The following is a 12,506-nucleotide window of genomic DNA, read 5'->3' on the forward strand; positions in this document are numbered from 1 at the left end:
AGGGCCTGGAGCATCTCCCCTATGAAGAAAGGCTAAGTGAACTGGGTCTGTTTAGCCTTGAGAAAAGAAGACTGAGAGGGGACCTGATCCAGGTTTATAAATATCTGAGGTGTGGCAGCCATAGCGGTGAGGCCAGTCTCTTTTCAGTGGTACGTGGAGACAGGACGAGGGGAAACGGACATAAGCTGCAGCACAGGAAGTTTCGCACGAATGTGCGTAAGAACTTCTTCACGGTGAGGGTGACGGAGCACTGGAACAGGCTGCCCAGGGAGGTTGTGGAGTCTCCTTCTCTGGAGATATTCAAGTCTCGCCTGGACGCCTACCTGTGCGACCTGGTGTAGGGAACCTGCTTTGGCAGGGGGGTTGGTCTCCATGATCTCTAGAGGTCCCTTCCAACCCCTACAATTCTGTGATTCTGTGACTTAACAAAAAGAACCACTAAAAGGTACATTAATAGGCCAGAGCTGATGCTCAGGAAGTTTTTCTTTAGACTAGGCAACCAATAGGTAGGCTCTTTATAGACACATATTTCCAGTTGTTTAAGAGCTGTAAATGCACTGTTTTTATGTTCCTCCTAAAGGAGGACAAATGCTTCAGATCTGGTCTCTGTTGAATATGAAGAATGGTCAGCTACACTTGTGGCTGTAATCCAGTTCTGTAACCTGAACTTAACCAATGAGTCAAGAGCAGGGCCATTTGCATTTTGCTTGAGATCCACCTTGTCCTGAAAACTGCATGCTTAAAAACCATGCTTTCAATTATTTGACTTTGCTCTTGCTGTGAACCACCCTTTCATCTACATACTAAATATGGATGGTGGAAATTAATGCATTATTTTATAATACATTTGAATTCTAAAGGGACTTTAGTTTGCCATGGGCTACTAAGGGGAAAAATGGTTCAACCCTTTCAGCAGGTGTCTTTGCTCAGAGTTACAGAACAGAACTGACCTGGTTCTGTCAGTTTGCATTCAGAATTTTTAACTAAATGTCAGTTGTATTTTCCAAAGAGTCATTCTTTGTATAAGCAATGAAGACCTTTTCACGTTGTGCATGATAAATTAGAAAGCTTCACGGACTTTCTCTAAAGAATTCTTACTGTGTGTTGCAGCTGTCCTGACTCCCTTAGAAAAAGCTTATGGACATTTGAAACCAGTAGAAGAAAGCATAAACTATCAGTGCGTAATGACAGTGGGAGGTTGCAGTCCAACATTAGCTAATGACTTGGCTCTTCTGGAATCTGCGTTTCCAGAAATAACAAGTGGTTCTTCTAAGATGAGCACTATTCTTTCCATAGACAAATATAAATCAGCAAAAATTAAATCATTTTTTAAAATAATTTGATAATGAACACAGATGAAGTCAAATTTTTCTTCTTGCTAGAGTAACTCAGTTAAAACTTAAATCTGCACAGCACCACATGCTACCAAATGCCTTCTGTGCCAACAGGACCCAAGGGATGCTCTTGGATCAAATCCAGTCTTGTTCTATAGGATTTCGCATTCACTAGAAAATACTAAGAATTGGTAACATTATTCTATTTTCTAAACTATTTGACACAGGACAGAGAATATAAAGGTGCTCAGGTGTTGCCAGTTCTGAGGGTGCCATTGTGCTGAAGAGTAGTGGCAAATGGATTCACTTGTAGTGGAACAGTGCTGTAGGTCAGGATAACGAAGTAGGAGATCTGTAATGAAGCCAAGTAGATCTGCACCTTTGGAGTCCAAAACAGAGGGTGCTGCCCTGCATCAATTCCCTTTTCTTAGATGTTTTACTGAGCAAATGATCAGGATGACAATCACTGAGTGATTTTCACTCACTTTGTTGCTTGGATAAATCACAGTATATTACAATGCTTAAATATTTATTGCCAGGGAAATGTTATTTATTCCACAATGCTGAATGTGCTATAAGGCAATGCTCAGTTTTAGAAATGAAACAAACTCATAGTATTATTAGTAAAAAATACAATTGCACATTACTGATTTGTTTGGTGAAATGGGGCATGCCATGGCAACATACTGGTTCTCCTTCCTAGTTGATAATTGTGAAATAAACTGGAATTTAAAATCAGAAATGAAGAAGCAAAACTCTTTGGCTGGCTATCCGCTATGACTTATGAAAATAAAGGTTTATTTGGGCTATATCCAAGTATGAGATGAAGATATTTATCATGTTTTGTATTTTCACTTCCCTCATCTACATAGCATGGAGAAAGCTATACTAAAGGATGGCACAATCTCAGAGCACATTCCTTCTTTATGGACTGCAAACCAAACCTAACACTGAACTGTATTCAGTGCTTTTTAGTTTTATTAGACTCCTGTTGCCAGTTCACCCCACGTCACTACTACTCTCTCAAGACTTGAAGTTTTGTCTAGTAGCTTCATGTACTGTTCAGAATGAGTAAACGTTTAAGCAGTGGTTGGTGATGAAGAACCTAGTACTGAATTCTCTGCCTGTGAGTCTCGTGCAAATGTTCAAATAAATTCTGAAATCAGCAGTCAGCTCATTACCGATCAGTATTGGTTCATTCCTTCAAATTACTTGCCGGGAATTTTGACCTGTAAATTTTTCCTGGTACATATCTGTACCAGAAAATACTCATAGCATATGCATGTTAAAGAAGAGTTGGTTTCAGTATTACGGTTTTTGATAGATGCCTTGCTGCTTTGAGCTTTCTCATGAAGACAATTTTTTTACCAGTCCAATTCTGCCTGCTTTGAGGATTACACACACACACAAATAAAAAAACAAAACCATAAAACGAGTAATTTCTTAAATGGCATTTCTGTGAATATGCAGGTTTTAAAACTAGATCAAATAATCAAATAGGCAACCCAAACCAAATATGCACGGTACCTAGTAACCATGGACACTGCAGAATTTGTATTATTTGCAATTCAGAAAACTCTGAAACATTTCTTGTGTGAATTCTCCATTCTTTAACATGTAATAACCTGAAATTCATGGTAATATAAGTTTATTTTCATTCTGTTCAAGACTATTTTTCCTTTAACAAGAAAATAAAATTCACATGGGGCAGGTGAAAGAGAAAAAGAGAAGTTAAGCTTCTAAAGATATCTCTTAACAGGATAAACTATAATTTATCTAGGAGAAATATGCAAAAATTGATTCAGAATTTCAAATACCATCTATGTGACCTTTTATAATAGGTATATTCTTCCACTTTTGATGTATTGTTTCTTTGCTTTTCTATAGGTACAAAAACAATGTTCCCATTGATGTACAGGCTCACCCTGGCAAATATACCATTGAAAATCGATATGGATTGCACTCCCTGGAGATTAGCACGTAAGGGAATGTTAGACCATTTAACAAATAACTTAAACTGAAATGTTGCTATAGATTGAGAGTTGCAGAATGTAGATATATCTCTTGGGGATAAGAAGTATCAAGTTTACACAACTGAGATTAACACTGTCTGTTAAATACTGAAGTAGTTCTGGTTTTCCTTAGTAGAGGGTATTGAATTTACCTAATTGAGTAATTGGTCTATATTATTCTGTTCATGGTTGACTCAGAAACATACTTTTTCCATTTGTCCTGAATAAGTACAGTTAAATATGAGAAAAATCTAGTTCAAGGAAAAAATATTAGTTAATGTTTTTCAGGTATAGAAAGATCCTGGTTCTTACTGAAAAGAGGAACGGGACTGATTCTCACTTGTACACACAAACACACACGCAAAGACCTTTAATAGTATTCATCTTCCCATTTGGAAATTTTTGCAGTAATGTTGTGTCAAAAATCATTGACAATCAGCCACAATCTAGTTTTGACTATCTAGGTAATATTTGGTACCCTTTGAATATATTGTATGTACTGTTTCTAGAGTTTCTGCATTAGGCCTATCTCCACAGAAGAGAGTAAGTTAGAGAAATCTTGTAGATTACAGATGAATAATGTCAGATAATTTTTTTCCTACTTCTGCTGTAATCATAATTTCAAATCTGAAAGAATATTTAACAATAATTTTTTTCATTGTTTTTTGAACGTTGACAAAATTTAATGTCTAGAACCAATCCAATATCCAGAGCGCATCTCCCGAGCTTTTACTTATTTGTAGATTTTACCCAGATGTCTGAAGGCTTTTTTGGTCTAGAACAAAGGGTTTGCCAAATAGTTGTGTGTGTCCAACCTCGCCATTTCTATCGTTTTAGATGTGATTTTGATGACATTGCTCAGTACCGGGCATCTGCTATGAATGTTAAAGGAGAAATTTCGGCTTATGCTTCCCTTGTGGTAAAGAGTAGGTTTGCAAAATATTCCTTTTCTTTTTAATGCATATTTCCATTTCTGTGGCTCAGGGAGCCTTTACCCCTCAGTGATAGTGACTGCTCTTTTTCTCTTTGTGCATCTAGGGTACAAAGGAGAAATTGATGCAAGTCATTTGCATGCTGGGACGTTTTCCATGCCTCTGAGCCGTAAGTTGCAATACGCGCTTTTTTGACACATTCATTCGAGGCAGCGACATCATGAGAAATGAATAGGCAGAATATTTTGTAACATTATTTGAAAAAAAAGCAGGTCATCTTTAGGTACTGAGCTCTTCCATTTCAGATGTGTTAATCTAATTTGCTGGGGGAAACGATATTGCCTTCTAGGTCTGTGGCTATTTGTTCGCACAAGAAGCATCATTTTAGTATTGCTTGGCTGTGAAATAACATCTGTCAAAAAGAGAGACAGTTCAGCTCTTGCAGTACGTAAAAACATCTCCAGGAAAAAAGGTCTAGGGGATGCATGTGTGTGTCAGTAGACTGCTGACTTTAATAGATCTTCTCTTTTGCTATGTGAATTGCATGTGGTGCAAATGCGCATAGCCAGAAGCAAATCTGAATATGTTGGCCGTATCAAGTTAAAAAAAAATAAATAAATCAGCATTGTTTTTTGTTGTTTTTTTTTGTTGTTGTTTTTTGTTTTTTTTACCTGAGCATCTAGCTCAGAAGAGCTAGAAATCTAGAAATCAGTTTGAAGTGATTTACAGTATCGCATGAATACATGAATCAGAAATGAAAAGAAAATCCAACAATTTATGTATGCTGAGTGACATAAGGGCCCTAAGTCCTCATTGCAGTAACACAAGTAGGATGAGGGATGTGCTGCAAAGCTATACGAGAAATCCTTTATTTACTAAAGCTCTGAAATAACAGAAAAAAGGTCACTCATAATATTACAAAATGCAAGGCCGTGAGTTTCCTATATTATTTGGAATTTATCATTTGGTAATGAAAGCAGAAGATACCAGTATATCTGTGTGCGTTGTTCACAGGAAGACTGAGCTACTAAGATAGGGCAGTTGTAGAAAAGAAAAAAGTGATCCTAAATGTTATCAGCAGAAGTGTTTTCAGGAGAGTGATGAAAGCACCTATGCATGACGTAGGTATAAAGCACATAGGATATTCTGTCTCAAATCTATCTGTAGATATCCCTGTTCATTGCAGGGGAGTTGGACTAGATGACTTTTAAAGGTCTCTTCCAACTCAAACATTTCTGTTGTTCAGATTATACAACATCAGGAAAGGTAAATTCAGGAACAAGCACAGGCCACCTGAAAATCCAAGGGAGTGGAGAGCTCATTTTTATTTTAAAAGTTCATTAAAAAGATCTACTTAGGCTAAAAATATGAAGGCTGAGTGGACACATAACTGTCCAGAGATGGAGAAAAGAGTTAAAGAGGGAAATAAAAAGGAGTATACACTAAAGATCATTTGAACTGAATAAATCAGTAGTCATAAATAGAAGTAAGTTTAAATTACAAGCATACACATTATGATAAGATGATAAAACATCAAATCTGAAATTTTGGAAATTCTGGAATGAAATTCTGAAGGAGCTTTTCCCTGAAAAACTGAACTGGAATTATATGAATAAAGAAAAAGCTGTTTCCTTGTGATATGTAAGTGCCTGAATTATGTGACCCTACAATAAACTCATACAGATAATAGAATACAGATAATGAATATATGCTGTTTCTGTTCATATCTTAAACTTTACCTGAGTTTGTATTTATAATCACTGGGCACTATTGCTTACTACTCTTGTCATGAAATGAAAGAATAAGTAAGCAGCCAGACTTTTTTCCCTTGTACAGTTGGTGTTACCCCACATGGCTTCGCTTCCAGGTTTGAAATCAAATTTATTGACAAGTTTGAGGTAATGTTTGGGAGAGAAGGTGAGACGATGAGTTTGGGCTGCACGGTTGTCATCAGTCCTGATATCAAGCGCTTCAAACCAGACATCGAGTGGTACCGAAATGGTGAGAACTTTTGACAAAAAGAAATACAAATTTGTTCAATGTAGATCTTTATAATTTCAGCATGTGTGAATGTCATGATTTAACAAATACTTTCTTGGTTTCATAAACAGAAATACTTTCTCTTTTTTAATTCAAAGCTTTTCCAAATCTAGCATTTTGAAGTGAAACTAGTGTTAGAAAATGGAGGAAGTGTGGAGTGTTAGAAAGTGGAGGAAGCTGTGAAAATCTCATTTAACTTTTTTTTCTTTTGTAAGCTTAAATACTAAAAACATTTCATCAACTCTAACTTCTCTGTGACCCATCAACATAGCCTCTGTAGCTTTTCCTATTTATTACATTTCTCAAGTAATTACACGAGGCTGTTGTGCAGTAGCCAACAAAAAGCTGTTACATTCTAAAGTTAAACTCTGAGAGCGAAGTTGGCTTTCAGCTATGACTGTCTTTGAAGATAGAAAATTGAACAGTAGGGATGGTCTGTTGTGTATTTCCAATCTATTTCAAGCTATACACAGCCTGAAATATTCAGCTAATTCTCATTACGAAATTCTCTAATTTCTAGGTGTTCTTATTACACCATCCAAATGGGTCCAGATGCACTGGACTGGGGAGAGAGCTTCGTTAACACTGACTCATGCGAACAAGGAAGATGAAGGTCTTTACACTCTGCGTGTTGTGATGGGAGAATACTATGAAGAGTACAGTGGTTATGTCTTCGTTCGAGGTAAGATACTGCTTATAAACCACATCACTGGAGAAATGAGGAAAACTTTTTTGGCAAAGTAAATCTCAGTCGTTTTAGGTGTTTATTTCCAATTTGTATATATTCTTTTACATAATACAGTAGCTTACGTAAAATGAATTATATTAATTTATATAAATATTTTATACAATTGATTTTAGCATTATGGCTTCCAAGTGTTATCTTTGGAAAAGCTGAGCATTTCTCAAGCTTTGGTATCACATTTTAGAAAGCTTGTAAACCATATTGGCATTTTGGGGATGAAATTTTTGTTGTTGATGTAACTTCGCCCTTTTTCAGCTTCAGCTTGTGAACAGTACTGAACATAATTCAAAAAATGATAATTCTATAAAGTAACTTTAAAATGTATTTTCCTAATCATCTCACACTTGCTGAACTGCAGATCAAGATTTTTCTGCTCCAATTGAGAGGTTTTCACTAATGCACAATGCTAAAAAAAAATATAGTAGAAGGGAAATATAGAGTTCACCACCTGGAGAAGAATAACCACATGTACCATTACAGACTGGGGAATGACTGTTTGGAAAGCAGCTTTGCAGAAAAGGCTCTTGGGATCATAGTAGGGTGAACATGAACCAGCAATGTGTCCTTGTGGCAAATGCCAGTGATATTCTGGGCCGCATTAGGAACAAGGTCATCAGCAGGTGGAGGGAGTTGATCCTTCCCTTCTGCTCAGCACTGGTAAGACATGTTTGGAGTGCTTGGTATAGTTCTGGACTCCCCAGTACAAGAGAGACATGGACATACTGGAGAAGGACCAGTGAAGGGCTGCAAAGTGAAAGGAATGTCTGACACGTGAGGAGAGGCTGAGAGAGTCTATTCTTTCTGGTGTTGAGAGGGATCAGGGGGTATCTCATCAATATGTATAGATGCCTAATAGGAGGAGTAATGAGTATAGAGTGAGACAGTTCTGTAGTACCCAGTGACAGGACAAGAGACAACAAACAAAAAAAGGAAAAGTCCACTTCAACATTTCAAATTTAAGAAAACACTTTTTACTATGATGTTTGTTGAATACTGGTACAAGATGCCTGGAGAGGCTGTGGAGAAGATATCCTTGAAGACATTCAAAGCCCAACTAGACACAGTCCTGGACCCCTGCTCTGAGTGTCTCTTCTGGAACACTGATAGGACCTGATGGACACAGAAGGCTCTGCCAACCTCACCCTTCTGTGATTCTGTAAGGAAAAGTAGAAAATGTGACTCCTTAATTTAGGTACAGAGTTAAAATGTTATTCCTCTGGGTGTTTGCTTGTACCATGAAAAACTTCCTTGTATTTCTATTAGAGCAAGTATTTCTTTAAGAAGAGCAGCGGCTTATCAGGTTACGCGCTGACTCTATATCTGCCCCAGCTGCTAAAAGCAGCTGAAGCATGTAATGCTAATTCAAAAGACTCTGGAAATTTTTGGCTCTGAGAATGTGTTCAAAGTGGTACCATGTTCCCAAGTTTAGCAAAGCTGTGTGAGATAACAGCCTGCTTGGAAAATATAACTGAATCAAATGTTTTTGTCGCCCGAGGAAAGAGTTTGCTGGAATGTGTGTGTGGAACTGAGCAACAAGGAGAAGAATTAGGGATTGTTTTTTTGCCTGGCTTTAAACTGGGCTACCATATAAATAAATTATTACCTTCATTCCTGCTACATCTTCTAGCACTTACAGCAATGAAAATATGACCTGACTGTGAACCAGCTACCCCTTTCACAAGAGTATCTCACTAGCCAACTGGTGTACTTGCCAAATTCTAATTAGATTAATTATATTCTACTTACATTCTCTGCACTCATTTGGCCAGCATACTTCTCACCGTTCCTCCTAATTTGTAGACAAGTTCAGTACAAACTCTTAGCTAGCTGCTTAAGTGCAAGGAGCTGTCTTTTTGTATCACATGTAGAAATCCTCCTGCATTGATGGAGGTAAGCAGGGTGCTCATCAGGCTCGTAACACCAGGACTTGGCAGATTCAGAGAAAATGGGTTCCTCTTACCATGGTTACAGATCAGCATTCATCAGCAAGCAGCCAGGGATGAAATCCTAGCACCAGTGAGGCTGATGAGCAATGCTGATTGTCCCAGCTATTTCCTAGTCTGTCTTGGAAAGAAACCGTGGTGTCTCATGTTCTATCAAGCAAGAGATATAGATAATTATAGGGAGATAATTGAAGATGTCTTGTTATTACCCTTAATGTTCTTATTATTTTGCTATGTTAAATGCATTGGTTACTCTATGCATTTTAAAAATTATACCTAGTGAGCTGTAGTTAGAAACTGGACTCAAAAACTTTGGCACAGCTTCAGAAATTCTATGTAACGCAACTATGCCTAAAAGGGAAAATACAGGGATTTGTTTATTTTTTCTCTGAAGACTACTGTTTTATTTAATCAAGCATGATAAACACTCATATACGGCATTCATTTCTGAAAGCCAAAAGCAGAAAAAACTGGAATTGGCATAACTTGTAATACAGAATCCTGTAGCACTCTGAAGCATCAAACATTTGTAAAAGTATGGGGTTTAAATGGAATGCAAGAACAGCGTTTGTTAGCAAAACATTTTTCTTTAGATATAAACAGCTGTCTTGTCTTAAGTCAGGTTGTCTTTAGAAGTAGTAAGGCTTGAATAACGTTACTTGTGACTGTAGAAACTCTCTGTTCCATAGAGAAAAAATCTCTCTTCTTTAAAAATCTTTCATATAATCTTCTTGCAAGAGTTATTTTGCCCTACAAGAAAATTGCTACATCACTCAAGCTGAATTATAACTGTGTAAACAGTGTAATTACCAGTTCCCAGCACTATGCTCTGATTTTTAAGCTTTGGGTAGGATTTGTCTGGAAGCTGATGTTAAAGTGTGGGCCCTTTGAAACCAACAATCTCATATTTGTGACAAATACTTGAAAGGAACAATATGCTCATCCTAAGGAAGGTTATATTCCAAAATCTGTGGTGTAATTCAACTTCAAAAGGTTTTGATACCTTTTCAGCTCATATCCAACCCAAACCAAACAATAAAAGACTATGTGTGAGGGTATTTCATTCATGTGAAAAATAAACCAGTGTTCAGATCGGTCTTTTCTTCAGCAGATGTCCTTGTTGTGTGTCTGAGTGTCCAGCAAATAGTAGTTTAACAAGGCTGATCATTCCAGAAGATGACCTTGGAAAAAACAACAACAAAAATGACACAAAGGTTTGAAGAGAAGAGGTTTTGCCTCCCAGCTCTTACTGTAGGGGCAGATGAGATCTGAAGGGGTTGGTCAGAGCTGTGTTAATATCTCCATGGTCAGTACTTCCAGGAGGTGTACGGCAGTGAGTGAGATCACAGTGCTGTATATCCTGAGACTAAAACCTTTTGTCTGAGCCATTGCATAACTGCAAGACAAAATGTCAGTCTAATCTCCTAAGTAACATTGCAGGTAAATAGACTTCCAAGTTTTCATGCACTTTGGCTGTGTCTCTCATCTCATTAGAATCCACAATACTAATATATGTTAAAAATGCCTAGATCAATTATGTTTACAATATGTCGTAAATGCATTTGTAAATGCTGCAAAGTCAAAACCTGAAAAGACACCACCAATATAAAAACAAATAGTTTTTGAAGCTTTTTCTTGACTCTGGAGCAGTAGAGTTTTGTCCTTAAAAAATAATTATGAAAGAACTTTGTTTCATATCAGGAAATCTATGTCTCCATCCTCATAGATGCTGATGCTGAGATCCCAGGAGCCCCTGGCGCACCACTAGATGTGCAGTGCTTAGATGCCAACAAGGATTATGTCATTGTGTCTTGGAAGCAGCCAGCTGTTGATGGAGGAAACCCCATCCTCGGATACTTCATTGACAGGTCAGCAAGCACGCTGATGTGGAAAATTTGTATTGCTGTGCATCTCAACTCAAAAACCTAAAATCACATTTGAAAGCATGAGATAAAGTGGTCATTTTTATTTTCACTCTTATTGCTGGCTACAAAAAGAATGCTTTTTTAGACTGGTTGGGCCTGATATAACTTTAATGAAAATAATAAAGGCCTGCTTCACATAAGTACATTGAAATGATTATGTGAGATGCTGATCAGTTTTCACTGTGAGGCTCGAGAGGCCTCAGGACACTGTGGTGTTGGGGGCTCACAGGATTGGCTCTACCCATATCAATGCTCTCCCTCCTGCAGCCAAACATTTACTATGTACCAGAAAGCAAATTGTGATCTCAGACGAAGTTGGACTTCTCTTACGGGCTATTGTTTTTTGAGCAATTAAGTTCATAAGCATATTGCAAATTACATTTACATGTTTTTCTCTTCAACAATAAGATTTGGAAATATGTAGTTCTAAAAATATGGCCTCAAGTTGTGCGAGGGGAGGTTCAGTTGGATATTAGGAAAAATTCTGCTCAGAAAGAGTGGTCAGGCAGGCTGCCCAGGGAGGTGGTGGGGTCACCAGCTCTGGAGGGGTTCAAGAATTGTGTGGATGTGGCACTGAGAGACATGGTCAGTGGGCATGGTGGGGGGTGGGCTGATGGTTGGTCTTTTCCAACCTGAATGACTCTGTGATTCTGTATGAAAATGGAAGCTGTCACACAGTGGTGGGATTCTAGAAGTTTGGGATTTAAGAAATTCAATCAGTATTTCAAGACCTACAGTGAAATTTTCAGAACTGGTAATATTTGTTTCAATTTTAGTACCAGAATATGTTATTAGTAAGATATGCCAATATATCATGCCCTCTATATACAAATTTAATAAATATAAAATGGAGAGATTGTTTTGTGAGAAAATTCTAACATCACAACAATCAAATATTGAACACTGTTTCAGTTTGAATATAACTTCTACTGGTTTGACAGCGTATGAGTTGTTGCCATAACTGTGGTGCACTAGGAAGCTCTAACTCTTTGACATTCATTAAATAATTCTAAACAAAAGATCGGACTAGACTCTTAAAAATAAAGCTTCATTTTAAAACTAGGCTATTGAGGGATGTTATCACAAAGTGTAATTGCAAGGCAAAGGGCATTTTGCTTCTTCTTTCGTCTTCACCTCCTTCGTTCTACATTTGCTCCTGAATTTAGAGCTTTGTTACTGAGTGTCCAACTTCAGTTGTTGTCATAGACATCTGAGAGCTGGGTTGGTCACAGATGATGAACTCTTCTGGCAACTGCAGAGGATCCATGTATTTCACATTCCTTTAAATATGCTGAAGATGACACGCCCCGGGAGTCCCAGAGCATGCTTCGAAGGGTTTGAACAGTTTGAAATGGGTTGTGCCCATGTCCCCTCTTCAGTTCAGGAAAGAAGGAGCACAGCTGCAAGGGATTTAGCACATTCCCAGATGGCCCTACAGCCCTGACCCCTCTCCTGCAGCTGCTTCTGTGTCACCAGCAGACACAGACACTGCTGAAGAAGCTGGGAATGTCCAGCCAATGAGCATGAATGGAGCTCTGAGGGCTGGGTGCCCTGAGCTTGTGTTTTTCCCTTTCC

At 37.9% G+C, this 12,506-nt stretch overlaps 1 protein-coding gene across 1 annotated transcript in view; it reads left to right on the top strand.

The window, feature by feature from the left end:
- LOC100549049 (myomesin-2) overlaps positions 1-12,506 on the top strand; it is a 58,857-nt gene that overhangs the window by 2,248 nt on the left and 44,103 nt on the right. The window contains exons 2-7 of the mRNA XM_019613926.2: positions 3,222-3,314; positions 4,184-4,272; positions 4,385-4,447; positions 6,115-6,279; positions 6,839-7,000; positions 10,733-10,874. Coding sequence (XP_019469471.2) covers positions 3,222-3,314; positions 4,184-4,272; positions 4,385-4,447; positions 6,115-6,279; positions 6,839-7,000; positions 10,733-10,874 — 714 coding nt within the window. The remainder of the gene's footprint in view (positions 1-3,221; positions 3,315-4,183; positions 4,273-4,384; positions 4,448-6,114; positions 6,280-6,838; positions 7,001-10,732; positions 10,875-12,506) is intronic.

This window comes from Meleagris gallopavo, chromosome 3, assembly GCF_000146605.3.
Source record: "Meleagris gallopavo isolate NT-WF06-2002-E0010 breed Aviagen turkey brand Nicholas breeding stock chromosome 3, Turkey_5.1, whole genome shotgun sequence".
In the NCBI taxonomy this organism is placed as follows: Eukaryota; Metazoa; Chordata; class Aves; order Galliformes; family Phasianidae; genus Meleagris; species Meleagris gallopavo.